Raw genomic sequence first — 15730 nt, forward strand, 5'->3', positions numbered from 1 at the left:
ATTATAAATACATAATGCTATAATTAATGCCTTGATGAGAGACTGCTTCCCAACACGTTATAGCATATGTCACAGACCCTGATCAACAGCGTAAATTGACTGGCATGTTGGAAAGACTGACATGAGGAATGCTTTCTCTTCTTTGCCTTCCTTCACTTAGTTTCTGTGATGCTCTTTGGCAACAGTCAGATGGTCTGGATCATGCCAAAATAGTTACCTGGAAACATCATTTTGCTTGGAATAGCCACATTAGAAACTGGGGATTGGCTTCTGTTCTGAATGTCCTGGATATGGGGCTGATGTTGTGATCATCTGTTGATTCAACTGGAATTAGGGCACATGAGAAAGTTGGTATAAGCTCATTCCAACTTCTCAAGTCCTGAGGGATGATGCCCACCACGGGGGCCCGGAAGGTAGCTGCTGGAGGAATTCCAGCTCAAACTAGGCATCTAAAAGCCATCTGGCTGACACTGGGAAGAATAAAAATTACGGACTTTTATTTCTTTGAATTTTAACTTGTGGAGTTGGAACTTTTATTGGATTTTAACTCACAAAGGTAAGATTGTTTGATTTGGGAATTCACTTCCCTATAAATATAAAATTTTGGGATTTTCATTTCTTTGGAATTTTATTCTTTGAATTTAACTTCACAAAAATTTCATAATGGGCAAGAATTAACATTCAAGTTCAGGATATGTGTTTGGAGTTTTGTGATTAAAATACATTAATCCTGTCATTTGAGTTCATTGCATTGTACAATTTCTGAAAAACATGTCAGAGAATAAATACATAACCATTTTGGGTGGTGTAACTGGTATAATTTGGGGTGGGAAATGGAACAGGAAGTGAACATTCAATGCTCAATAACACAGACTTGGAGTCAATTTAATTATTTTTTTTCAACTTTTTTTTTTTTTTTTTTTGGGGGACAGAGAGAGACAGAGCATGAACGGGGGAGGGGCAGAGAGAGAGGGAGACACAGAATCGGAAACAGGCTCCAGGCTCTGAGCCATCAGCCCAGAGCCCGACGCGGGGCTCGAACTCACGGACCGTGAGATCGTGACCTGGCTGAAGTCGGACGCTTAACTGACTGCGCCACCCAGGCGCCCCAATTTAATTATATTTTAACTCATTTCAGAATCTTCTAGGGTAAATTTCATACTACCCACCATGATCTGGAAGGATCCACGCAGGAGCAGAGTTTGGTTATTGGAATAATAGGTCCTAACAGACTGAGGATCTCCCTCAAGAGGGAGACTCACTTCTCTGTTCACCATAATGGAATAATGAAGCCAAAGAAGGTAAGAGAACAAAAAGTTGGGAAATGTTAGGGGGAATGAGGTCTATCAAAATCTGACACAATCTACCTGTGTTCTCCCACTGTTATGTGCTTATATAATTTTTTTTCAACGTTTATTTATTTTTTGGGACAGAGAGAGACAGAGCATGAACGGGGGAGGGGCAGAGAGAGAGGGAGACACAGAATCGGAAACAGGCTCCAGGCTCTGAGCAGTCAGCACAGAGCCCGACGCGGGGCTCGAACTCACGGACCGCGAGATCGTGACCTGGCTGAAGTCGGACGCTTAACCGACTGCGCCACCCAGGCGCCCCATGTTATGTGCTTATATAATACCAAATAGTTTATATATGATTAGTAAATAGGCAATGATATCAATACAATATAGAAGTTTGGTTGGTAAATATGTGCTTTTTCCTAGGCAAAGGAGGCCAACAGTGAAGGAGTAGAATTCTGACCTTTAGCAGGAAAGAAAAATGCTTTAGCTTGCCTGCAGCACTGGGGTTCCTTGCATGACTCTGTGGGAGTTTCCCTTCCTCCTGTGCCTTCCTTAAAGGAAGCCCCAAACCTCCAGTTGACGTCCATCTGCATTTTCTCACACTCTATTGTTTTTGTGCAGCTTTAATATCCTCTGAAGCATCACTCTGAGACACCTACCCAGGCTGTTTACAGTATCCCCTAGGTTAATTATTATTTAAGTTGGTATTCTGGTTTTAAAGGTGCATAGATTTTGAATGGTCTCCCTCAACACTATTGTTTCCACAGCCTTGTAATTTTGGGGTGGTGATTTTGCAGAATACATTTTTTATATCCTGTTCTAGCAGAAATGCTGTACTAGCATGTTGATCATACATAGGAATATGGCATCTTTACACAGTGGGTAGTTCTACTCTAGAAAGAATAGATCTTGGTGGGAGGCATAAAAGTAAGGAATGTTCCTGCATGTAACAAAATAAATTTCTTTGTTAAAATCTTCTATGGTTTTTAGAAGTCTAAAAACATAAGCAATTTGCAAATCCTATGAGGTTTTAAAAGTTTCACTAGACTTGATAAAGTAAAAGTTTGGTGTCATGTCCAATGTGCTCATTTCTCACAGCAAAGGAGGAAAACCTTCAAGGCATATCTAATTCTAAAAAAAGAAGCAACAGATAGGAGAAAAATTTTCATTTTGTATATCTGTTACATTTCAGTCCTTGGTACAATTACACTTCTACTCTGTCCTTATAAATAAAAAGTAATTACTATGATCTTAACATTAGACGTGATATTCTGATTTGACATAAGCAAACAAGAGTCATACATCAAATGAGAGAATTAGCATTTGTTTAAATTAAAAGATAACTTTCCCATAACACTTCATCTTTCCCAAGATGAAGTTCAGAAGACTATGAAATATAAAAGTTGAGGGACCTCAATCATTTGATGCACAAATTATACTAACGAACAAAGAAAGAATAAATGCAAAAACCTAATGTTAAGTGACTAGGGCACTACAGACTGGAAGCTCCTTCAGTAGGATTAGCTTCTTTGAGGATTTTAAATCTAGTGAACTTGTTATGCTTCCACATGTTACTAGTCGCATAGGCTAATTTCAGCTGGCATAGCGTTCCTACGTACGCAAAGACACAGGGCAAGGCATGCATTAAAATGTGATAATAGCACACTTCTGGGACACGTGAAGCATGAGGCATGAGTCTGCCTCTGGCATCCATGAAGCATCACACCTCAGAGTCAGAGCTTTTATGTTTTGATAAGTAGTTCTGCTCTTCCACATTTGGGAGGGGGAAAAAATCAACTTTCTAAGTGTAAATCTTTCCCCTTTACCAGGGTGCCTTACAGTTTTAATTCTAATGATTAATTTAAAAACTTTTTTTTCAAATCCCAGTGAGCTGGAAATAATTTAAAGATGGATAGGGTCTTAAAATGTGTTATTTATTTTATTAATGCAAATTTAAGAGTGATTATATAATATTGTTGATTATAAAGATCATTTGAGGGGCGCCTGGGTGGCGCAGTCGGTTAAGCATCCGACTTCAGCCAGGTCACGATCTCGCGGTCCATGAGTTCGAGCCCCGCGTCAGGCTCTGGGCTGATGGCTCAGAGCCTGGAGCCTGTTTCCCATTCTGTGTCTCCCTCTCTCTCTGGCCCTCCCCCGTTCATGCTCCGTCTCTTTCTCTGTCCCAAAAATAAATAAACGTTGAAAAAAAAAATTAAAAAAAAAAAAAAAAAAGATCATTTGAACCAGCATGATTGGGGGGAATGCAAGAAAGAAAACATAAACTTTAATATTGATATTCCATATCCCCTCCTCCCCCTCAAAAAAGACCATAAAGAAGGATTCCCTGTGTTTCATGTGTCTTACAGGTACGTAACTAGCTAGATAATGGGTATGTCTACAAAAGCTTTGAAATCTTCTAATAAAATAAAAAATAATTATATCAATACAAACATTAAAAATGATAAAGTATAATTTACTTTCTAATATGCAAACACACATATAATCCTTGGCAGAAAAAAAATTAAGAATTATAATAAGTTTCAAAATATCTGTTTTAAAGTTTATTTATTTTGAGAAAGAGAGAGAGAGAGAGTGCGAGCATACAAACAGAAGAGGGACAGAGAAAGAGGGAGAGAGAATCCCAAGTAGGCTCCATGCTCAGCATGGAGCCCAATGTGGGGCTTGATCTCATGAATGATGTGATCATGACCTGAGCCAAGATCAAGAGTTGGAAGTTTATGGGGTGCCTAGGTGGCTCAGTCAGTTAAGCGACTGACTCTGAGTTTCAGCTCAGGTCATGATCTTACTGTCAAGAGATCGAGCCCTGTGTCAGGCTCTGTCCTGCCAACATGGAGTCTGCTTGGAATTGTCTGTCTCCCTTTCTCTGCCCTTCTGCTGCTCATGCGCTCATTCTCTCTCTCTCTCTCTCTCTCTCTCTCTCTCTCTCTCAAAAATAAATAAATAAACATTAAAAAAAAGAGTTGGATGCTTAGCCACCCAAGCACCCCAAATATCAAAATATAATAGTAGTCACTCAATAGGATTAAGATCATAAAGCCAGTAAAGGTTTGTTTTTATATATTACAAGCAAGGATTTTAGAAACAAATGTAAGTATTCAGAATAGCCATATCCTAAAATCACTTACAGTTGCCTGGATCTAACCTTGCAGTTAAGTATGCCACTTAATATTCTGGCCCTCTTCAGGCATATGGAGTTAAGGTTCAGATGAAGTGATAGGACCATAAGAGTAGCATTTTTAGTAGTGCTAATAGTAGTACTAGTAAAGAATAGTAATTACTACTAAAGTATAAAAAGTAAATTAAAAAAGTAAGAAGTAAATAATAGTACTAATTACTACTAATAGTAATTTACAAGTACAAATGTGGAATTCATGGTATTTTTGCTCTTAGAGACTAGCAAATCAGTGCTTTTAGAAACATGAAAGTCTCATATTTTGACAAAGACATAGAATAAAATTGTTTTATTTTTTAATTGTTTTAAAGTTTATTTATTTATTTTTGAGAGAGAAAGAGAGAGCACATGTGGAGTAGGGGAGGGAGAAAGGGAGACACAGAATCCAAAGCAGGCTCCAGGCTCTGAGCTGTTAGCACAGAGCCTGATGCGAGCCTCAAACCCACGAACTGTGAGATTGTGACCTGAGCCAAAGTCAGATGCTTAACCAACTGAGCCACCCAGGTATCCCAATAAAATTGCTTTAGAACACATTTCATAACTTTTGAAAAACCTCTAGAAGTTAACCAAAACATTTAAAAATTTTATATCTGAGCAACAGTAGTATGATTTCTCATTTTTCTCCTTTGAAAGCTGTATACCATAGAAAGTATCTGCTAAGTTATGAAAATTTATCAATTGCTTTTGTTTATTAAATTATGGCTTATGAAGGTTAAAACACGCATGATTTTTCTCAAATCTAAGCTTGAGCTGTGCTACAGGTTGAGTGTTTGTGTCCCCCCAAAATTCAAATGTTGAAACCTAATGTGACGGTGTTTGGAGATAATTAGGTCATAAGGGTAGAGGCCTCATGAATGGAATTAGTGTCCTTATACAAGAGACCCCACCAGGTACCCTTGCCCTTTCTACCATATAAGGACACAATGAGAAGATAACAGCCTATGAATCAGTCAAGGGCCCCTCAACAGACAGTGAATCTGCCAGGGCCTTGATCTTGGTCTTCCCAGACTTCATAATTATAAGAAATAAATGTTTGTTGTTTAAGCCATTCAGCCTATGATATTTTTGCCCAAATGGACCAACACAAGCTGAAATAAAAATTCTTCAAAACTTAATCCATTCCATAATTTCCTTTTGTATAGGAATATTTCCCATGTTAAAACTAAACTTTTATTATATATGTTTTCATATATATATATATATATGTTCATATATATTCATATATATTTATATACATATATGTTTATATATATAAATTATGCAAATGTCTTTTGAAATGTGATAATAGAGCTTGTAAAATCTTTGTGACTTACCTTTTGAAATATCTTTAATTGTTCTGCCATACAAATCATAAAGATATCTGGCTGGTGAATTTAGGTTCATTCTCATTGTGCAAGTATCTAAAACCTACCAAGAGAGTGCAGAAAAAAACTATAAATAATTTATTACAATAAGCTCTGGCTAAATTGAATAAACATTGAAAGTCCTTTCTATACTAAATGGCTATACAAATTATATTATAAAATGAAATTTGATTATTTAGAAAATATTCCTAAAATATGATAAGAAAAAAAGCAGTTACAATTATTATATCATAATTTTACTTTAAAAACACACCAACTGGGGTACCTGGTGACTCTTGATCTCAGGGTTATGAGTTCAAGCCCCATGATGGGTTCAGAGCTTACTTAAAAAAAATAATAAATGAAATAAAAGTAAATAAAAAACAAATATTAATAAAAAAGAGAAAGATGCAATAAATTTTAAAAAGTGGTTACATACTAATAAACGCTAGAACTGAAGGAAAGTTTTATCTATTTTTTTTAGTTTTTTAAGTTTTATTTATTTAGAGAGACAGAGAAAGAGAGCATGAGCAGGGGAGGGGAAGAGAAAAAGGGAGGGAGAGAATCCCAAGCAGGCTCCACACTGTCAGTGCAAAGCCCGAAGTGGAGTTCAAACTCATGAACACTCAGATCATGACCTGAGCCAAAATCATGAGTCGTATGCTTAACCAACTGAGCCACCCAGGTGCCCCAGGAAATTTTTATATCATTCTTGGTATTTTCTATATTTTTCATTAACTTACAATGTCAAGATGTTAGTTTTATTTCATTTTATTTTTAAATTATGTATTTGTTTTTGAGAGAGAGAGAGAGAGAGAGAGAGAGAGAGAGAGAGAGAGAATCCCAAGCAGGCTGTGTACTGACAGTGCAGAGCCTATGTGGGGCTTGATCTTATAAACTGTGAAATCATGATCTGAGCTGAAATCAAGAGTTGGACGCTTAACCAACTGAGCCACCCACATGCCCAGGAAGGATATTACTTTTATATTGGTTTTAATCAATACAAATAAATGGAAAGATATACCATGTTCATGGATTGGAAGAATTAATATTGTTAAAATGTCTATATTACCCAAAGCAATCTATAGATTCAAGGCAATCCTTTTCAGAATACTAATAGTGTTTTTCATAGAACTAGAAAAAATAATTGTAAAATTTGTATGGAACCACAAAAGACCTGGAGTAGCCACAGCAATCTTGAGAAGGAGGAACAAAACTGGAAGTGTCATGCACCCAGATTTCAAACTATATATACCACAAAGCTATAATAACCAAAATAGTATGGCACTGACAGAACAAAAAAGACACATAGATCAATGAACAGAATTGAGAACCTAGAAATAATCCCGCACTTATATGATCTATTTATGACATAGGAGGCAAGAATATACAATGGGGAGAAGACATTCTTTTCAATAAATAGTGTTGGAGAAACTGGCTAGCTACATGCAAAAGAATGAAACAGGACCACTTTCTTATACTGCACACAAAAATAAACCCAAAATGGATCAAAGACCTAAATGTAAGACTTGAAGCCATAAAACTCTTTTTTTTTAATGTGTGCAATCATCTGATTTATAAAAAGATGCAACAAAATTCAAAATGATACAAAATATCAATTTCAAAACAACATCAAAAGTGAGTGTATTTAACCATACTCAGCTCATAACAGAGCAAATGGGTAAGAAGGAGAATAATTCATGTTATAGCATATTGCTACATGAACTGGAAACAGAAAAAGTTGGTAAAGGAAGGCAGAGGATCTCTATCTTTAGAGTGTTAGAATTAGAACCAAGGGGCTCCATAATCATCTGGCATCTGCTCAATGTTGTACCTATGGTTAGAAATGTACATGATGGGAACTCTGGGGATCTTCCGGATCCTTCATTTAAGGTCCCAGTCAACGGTGGCCACAATGTAACATTTATGCTGAGTTACTCTCTGTACTAAGCAGTCATCTGCATAGGTTCCTTTGTGTGTGCATGGTAATCATTCAAATCTTGGATCCTTGGCAATCCTTAGAGCCAACTTTTACCCCAATTTCTCAGTTTCAGCCATTACACAGTCAGTTATACAAGGGATACACTTGGCATACAGACAGTCCATCATTGATTGTACTAAGTCAAGTTTAGCTTTAATGGAAAAGTTGATAAAGTTGGTATCAATCAGGATGTGGTAAGGTGGGCCCAGCTGTGTGTTATATTGGAAGAATAAGCAGGAAGGATGTCGGGGGACTTCTCTTTCCCTGAGTGCACTGGGATCTTTCTTTTCTTTCTTTTTAGGTTTCAATCTATCCTTCTCTTTAAGCCTCTGATTTCAGAGACTAAGCATTCACTTCATGGTTGCATACTTTCTTGCTTTCTTTTGCTTCCCCATGTTCACGCTGCACTCTTGTTTCTTCAGCCATAAAACTCTTAAAAGAAAACATTGTCAGTAACCGCTTGGACATCAACCTTAGCAAAATTTTTCTAGATATGTCTCCTCAGACAAGGGAAACAAAAGCAAAACAAACAAACAAAAATACTGTGACTGCAACAAACTAAAAAGCTTTTGCACAGTGAAGGAAACCATCAACAAAACAAAAAGGCAGCCTACGGAATGGGAAAAGATCTCTATAAATGATGTACTGAATAATGGCCTAATATCCAAACTATATAAAGATTCATACAGGGGATACTAAAAAAACCTGAAGGGTCAAAGAGGTTGTTGCCTGCTTTCTCCTCTAGGATTGATGGTTTCCTGCCTTACGTTTAGGTCTTTCATCCATTTTGAGTTTGTTTTTGTGTATGGTATAAGAAAGTGGTCCAGGCTCATTCTTCTGTATGTTGCTGTCCAGTTTTACCAAAGAGACTGTCTTTTTTGTATTGGATATTCTTTCCTGCTTTGTCAAAGATTAGTTGGCTATACATATGTGGGTCAATTTCTGGGTTCTTTATTCTGTACCACTGATCTATGTGTCTGTTTTTGTGCCAGTACCAAACTGTCTTGATGATTACAGCTTTATAATACAGCTTGAAGTCCATAATTGTGATGCCTCCAGCTTTGGTTTTCTTTTTCTGAATTGCTTTGGCTATTCAGGGTCTTTTCTGGTGCCATACAAATTTTAGGATTGTTTGCCCTGTAACCCTGTGAAGAATGCTGGTGTTATTCTGATAGGGATTACTATACTTACTTTAAAATTGGGGCCTGTAATCCTAGTCTTAGCTCAATCAACTCAATTTCTTTGTGACAACAAACATATTTAAACAGCCTAATGTGTATATAGGGACAAAGCTGTACTCTCCTTTCAGTCTGGAGAACAACTTTCAAACATTGTGACTGATTTGGTTTATCTAGTTGCTATATCAAGTGATGTGTGTTGCATTTAAAAGGCAAATATCTAATTGACAAATTTAATTTGACAAATTGGCCTTTGCCATATTACATCAGAGGTTCTCAGTCTTTATACTACCTCTATACATGACCAATAATGTTCTCATGAGCCACATACTGCCATGGGCATTCACAGGATTGTGTGTCTTTCTTCCGTACTAGCTGCAATCCAGAGTTTGGGGCAATTCTTCAGAAACTGTATTACTGATCTTTTTCTCAAAATCAAGAAGGAATATCTGTTTATGATTAAGAATGATGTTACAGGAATAATCTTGAACCCTGTAATCTATGAAGGAAATATTTACAATATCATTGCTTTACCTAGGTTAAATAATTACAACATACTTGCAATGTATTTCACAGGTGACTATAAACTCTGTCATGTGGAGCAAATTCACTGACCACCAATCTCCCCACCTGGAGGGTGTCGGTGCATGGATTCAATACTTGACCAATGCCCTATGTCCTCATAAGTCAGACAAAATATTCCTTTGGAATATCTAATTTGGAAGAGCCCAGTGGCTGGGTCTGGTCCTTGCCACCCAATAAAATAAGGTAATAATTCTGGTGACTCTAAATGTTACTCTTCCTGCTTTCCTTCCCACTCTCTTGGGCCAATTTCTGTAGTGATTACTACACACAAGTTCACCTAGGACTCCTATCCATGGATTGAAACCTTTACTAAAGATGCTTATAAAGTAATATTCAGAATAGAAGAGAGAAATTATCAGAAGAAAGTGAACTTTAGACAGAAAAGAGAGTGGAACATACTGACTGACATTGGCATGGGATCCACCCCTGTGTTTTTAAAAACACTTTATGAATACAGTTCGTCTCTAGCAAAATTCTCCTAATGGTCACTTTATTCCATGTGACTTTGTGCCCAAAGATTATTCTTTTACCACCACCACCCTCATTGACAGAAATATTAACAGGATATAATTCAGTACACATTCTTCCTTAGCCAATCATCTCTGAATACTACTAAGAATCTACAGTTGGTCCCATAGAGCCTCCTCCTTTGGCTCCCTATATTCTTGATCTTTCCATTCTTTATGTTTAGTTCTCGGTTTCTTAATATTACAAATCTATTATTTAAAAGTTCAATGAAGCCCTTTGGTACAAATTATATTCCCCAGTTACTTACTAGTGAAGGTTCAATATCTAAATACCCTTGTCCAAAGTTATAATTTACTAATTAAACTAAGTAAAATGTGAACTATTTACAGCTAGTCCCATTTACTTCAACTAAAATTTCAATGATTTTCAAAATTATTTCAAATATTGCCGTCTTTGTGTTTTAAAAAAACAGCCAAGTGAAATTACACAGCTTCCTAACTCAAAGATCCCTCTTTTCATTGTGCCCAAACATCAGTAAAATGTTTGAGCAAGCCAAATTTTAAGAGTTAAGTGAGTATAAAAACCAGCATTAGAAAATCAGATACTAGTAATTAATAACACATCAGCAATGCTGTCATTCTCTCATATTTTCTGTATAAAAGATCTTTGCAGTGTTTAAGCAATGCCAACCTCCAGTAATCACTTTCTCAGAGTAACTTATCAGTGGTATGAATTAGTATCAATATAAATTTCTGTCAAAAAGCCTGAAATGAAGCCTCTACTTGTAAGGTCATTCTTATAATTCACAACTGAAAATATTTAACAGTGTCATCTTACTGTACTATTAAGGTTAATTAAAATACCATTTCCATTCATTTGTACCTGTTAAGCTTGTTAAAATATTATTTTTATAAATTCACATTTTGTTAATTTCTTACAGCATAGGTTGTAGAGAACACTTCAGATACTGAAATTTAAAACCATCATGCTGTAAAACCAGACTCTTCTTAATAAACAGCTGAGAAGAGATTTTTTTAGTGTAATCTGTTTATAGTTCTGGGAGTTACCTCCACCCATGGGCATATTCGGTGCCAAGTTTGCAACTTCTGGAATGGCCACCATGGAGGTGGTGCGGTTACACAGTCTACAGCCTCTGGGTTTGGCTCACTACTACCCCAGTCCAGGTGAGAGAGCTCAACATTACCCCTGGCTGAGTGAGTCAAATCAACAATGTAGACATGTTTTATGTGTAAACATTCAGAAGTAAAAGCCCTGATTTCTACTTCCCCACAAACTCTTTTTCAGCAAGCATCAGCAGCCTGTACACCATGGGCTAATTTGAGCCATGGCCTATTTCTGTATGGCCTAAGGGCTAAGAATAATTTGTATAAATTTAAAATTTTTTGCATGTTTATTTATTTGTTTATTTATTTATTTATTGAGAGAGAGAGAGAGAGAGAGAGAGAGAGAGAGAGAGACTGTGCACATATGGGGGGGGAGGCGGGCAGAGGGAGAGAGAGAAAATCCCAAGCAGGCTCCCAACTGCCAGCACAGACCCCAATGCAGGGCTCAATCCCACAAACTGAGAGACCACGAACTGAGAGATCATGACCTGAGCCGAAATCAAGAGCCAGAAACTCAACTGTCGGAGCCACCCAGGTGCCCCTGTACAATTTTAAATGTTAAAAGAAATCAAAAGAAGAATAGTATTTTGTCACATTAAAATTAAAATTTCAGTGTCCATAAATAAAGTCTTGGAAAACAGCCACACTCTTTATTTACATATTTTATGGATGCTTTCACACTACAGCAAGATGGTCTTTGCATTGTGCAATCTGAAAATGCTTCCCGTCAGCAACAAAATCAACTCGGCCCTCAGGCTCTTTTAAAAGAAACCAGGCTGTCCCCCTGAGTTCATTAATTTTCTCAGAGTCCTCTCAAGTGCTGGGATTTTACTCTCTCATATCACAATCTCAAAGTGGTGGGAGTGGATGGGAAGGTGGGAAGTGGTGTTACTTACAATGCTATTTCAAGATTTCTTCCCAACTCATTTACTGAACAAACAAAACAGCCTGACCTTCAAGTGACCATCTTCCTTCGCTCCATTCATTCTTCCTCATTCATGGATAAAAATCCTAACCCTGGCTGATGCTTACTATCTACTTGTGGTGCACATACCAAGAATCTTGGTGCTCCTGGAGAAATCACACAAATGATCATATCAGCATTAGTATTATTCATACTCACCAAAATCCATGACCCCTCAATGCTGCCTAGTCACTTCTATTTCATTTGCTTGGTCAACTCTCTCTTATACTTACCATAATGAATATTTCAAACCACCTTTGCTCAGCTGTCTCCACCAGGCCTCTTCTCCCCTACTTCCCTCTTTACTTTTGACCTTACATCAGAGAGAAAATTGAAGCCTTATCCTCTTGCTGCTAAAACTAAAAGCTCGGGGCGCCTGGGTGGCTCAGTCGGTTGTGTCCGACTTCGGCTCAGGCCATAATCTCTCAGTCTGTGAGTTAGAGCCCCGCGTCGGGCTCTGTGCTGACAGCTCAGAGCCTGGAGCCTGTTTCAGATTCTGTGTCTCCCTCTCTCTGACCCTCCCCCGTTCATGCTCTGTTCTCTCTGTCTCAAAAACAAATAAACGCTAAAAAAAATTTTTTTTTAAATAAATAAATAAAAATAAAACTAAAAGCTTACCTATTTTACACATATCCCCTCCTTTTCCCTCTAGTTGTAAGAGTCCCTGTTCCTATCTAACACCAATATTCCACCTATGCTTTTAGTTATGTTTGCTCTCAACTTTTAAAGCAGTATATATTACCTATCATTTCTTCTCTTTCATATGTATTCAACTATTCCTTCTCAATGAGATTTTTCCTACTGGTACTTAAACATGATCAAGGCTTTCCTATCTTAGAAGTTAAATCTTCTCTTACCCCCACATCTCCCACCAGCTACTCCTTCCTTTCACAGGTAAGTCTCTAAAAGATTTGCCCAAGCTTCTGTTTCCATTTCCTTTTTCCCACTCGTTCTGAGGCCACTACAGTCTGACTGTCTGTGTTATTTTACTGAAATCACTCTCACAAAGATTACCAATGACTACCATGTTGACAAATCCAAAGAACATTTTCTTAATTGTCATTTGTTTTTATTTTTCAATAGTGTTTGACTGTTTCCTCTTTCTCTCAACTCTTTTTACCTTTGAATTCTGAAATATGATAATCTACTGTTTTGTCCTCCTTTTTCTTCTTCTTCATAGGTTCATCCTCCTCTATTCATTCACTGCAGTTCTTCAAGATCAGTCCTAGCCTTCTTCCTGCCTCACTCGAAATTAGCTTTTCAGGCAATCTAACCAATGCCCCAATGTTTTATTTTCCATCTATTTCCTGACAATATAGATATTTTCCATCTATTTCCTGACAATATAGATATTTTCCATCTATTTCCATCTATGATGATATTTTCCATCTATTTCCTGTCACCAGGACTCTAGCAATATAGTTAGCTAATAGTTGCCCTGCATCTACCTGGCCCACCCAATCTGTTTTCCACAACACCAAAGTAATTTATTAAAAAATGTAAATCTGGTTACCTTCTTTTCTGCTCCTAACTAAAACCACTTACATGAATTCTCACTGTTCTTTGCGGGAAAAATCTGTAACCTTTCCTGCAAGGACAGGTCATATGTTAAACTTTTAATTTATGGGATTCATCCTGCTCACCCTACAATAGTCTTTTGATATACTGTGCTCTCTGCTTGAAAAGGTTACCATACTCAATATCCTCTTTATGTACCCAGATAAATTCTGCTTATCTCTTCTCAGATGACTTCCTTATGCCACCTACTCCATATTCAGTAATGAGGCTTTTAGGGGTGCCTGGCTGGCTCAGTCAGTAGACCATGTGACTCTTGATCTTGCGATTTTAAGTTTGAGCCCCACATTGGATGTAGATATTACTTAAAACTAAAATCTTTATAAAAAATAAAGTAATAATGTGACCTTTATACAAATGGCTTTTGCCACCACTATACTGCAAGCTATATGAGGAGGCACCTGGGTGGCTCAGTCAGTTTAAGCATCCGACCCTTGATATTGGCTCAGGTCATGATCTAATGGTCATCAGATTGAGCCCTGGGTCAGCTCGACACTGAGAGTGGAGCCTGCTTGGGATTCTCTTTCAGTCTCTTTCCCACTCACACACGTGCTCTCTTTTTCTCCAAATAAATAAACATTAAAATAAATAAAAGCTCCATGAGAACATACCTATGGCTGGTTTTACTCACCATTAGATCCAGGTACTTGGCCTTCATTAGTAGTCATAAAAATATTGTGAATTAACAAATTAATGGAAGTAATACACATTATGTCTAATTTACACTCATTTCATCATGAATTTTATATTGTTAACAGTCTGTTAAATTTAGCAAATAAAATTTCTGACAAATTATGCTATAACTAAAGAATGTGTAATTCTAGAAAATGAAATTTCCAAATAATTCCATTTCTTTTTACTACCAGAGCACAAACCTTATACTGACCTTAGGATATAAATAAGAAAATGTCTTCACATTTGTACAAATTCTGTTAGTTGTCCCATCCTCAGTGTCCTGATTTTATTTAGAGGTTCATTTTTACCCCTTTGGACTCAAAGAAGACTACACTTATCTTGATCGATCTAGGTCAATCATGGCAGTCCCATGTCTCCTGTCAGTTTAGGAGTATTGCCATTCTAGTTCTGCCAATGAGAAATAAGGAAGCACTTCTGGGAAAGGCTTCATCATTCATAGGGAAGAGATAGTCCTTTTCTGCCACTGGCAGAAAATCCAGAAAGAGCATAAAATCCAGAAAATTAAAAATAATTTAACTGGAATCCTATCATGCTATGCTTGAAACTGCCCTAACTCTTGATTTTTTTATTTGTTTTTTGCTTTAGTCTGTTTAAATTAGGATTCTCTGTTATTTGCAGCTAAAGTCAGCCTAAATAATAGATAAAAAATTTTTTGGCCCAGGTTCCTCAAATGAGGAACATTGTTTCAGCTAACTCGGTATTTGTATAGCAAATAGATTACAACAGTGCTCACTATATAAAGCTAAAAAGCAAATCACTTAATTAAGAACCCAGAGAATAATTTTAAAAGAAATTTAGCAAACTGAAAACTGGGAAAATAATGGATAATTATGAATATAATTCATTGAATTACTAAAAGTATTTTGCCTTTGGCAATTAATTATACTTGTTCAGTAGAAGAGAATACAATTTATCATGAATATTTTGAGAAAGGGAATCTGTTTTTACAGATTCTTTTTTTTTTTTTTTTTTTTTTTTTGGTAACTGAAAGACTGCCAAATACATTGTGAATTTTCAAAGAATTAAAATGTAATAAAATGTACTTAGCATAACTCTCTGCTAAGACCAACATTTTATAATGATTTAGAATAAAATATATGATCATTATTTCCACCTGAAGATGCCAGGAGATTGGGCTGAATTTGTAACCATCTTACTAAATAGCTTAAAGGTAATTTTATGAATAAGTTCTGGAAATAAATTTACTGGTTTGTTATTTGTCTTATTCTCATAAGAGTGGGTGATAGAATGCATGACAAATCTAACTATTTGCTCTTACTAGTAATGAACATCACTATGATTTGTAAAAGCAATTATTTCTGGTGAAT

General features: G+C 36.6%; 1 protein-coding gene and 1 pseudogene across 1 annotated transcript in view; both read right to left on the bottom strand.

The window, feature by feature from the left end:
- Nucleotides 1–15730, bottom strand: part of LOC115526341 (doublecortin domain-containing protein 1-like) — an 85737-nt gene that overhangs the window by 14367 nt on the left and 55640 nt on the right. Inside the window, exon 6 of the mRNA XM_032595082.1 lies at nt 5802–5895. Coding sequence (XP_032450973.1) covers nt 5802–5895 — 94 coding nt within the window. The remainder of the gene's footprint in view (nt 1–5801; nt 5896–15730) is intronic.
- On the bottom strand, nt 7617–8207 carry LOC115525348 (annotated as a pseudogene).

Source organism: Lynx canadensis, chromosome D1, assembly GCF_007474595.2.
Source record: "Lynx canadensis isolate LIC74 chromosome D1, mLynCan4.pri.v2, whole genome shotgun sequence".
Taxonomy (NCBI): domain Eukaryota; kingdom Metazoa; phylum Chordata; class Mammalia; order Carnivora; family Felidae; genus Lynx; species Lynx canadensis.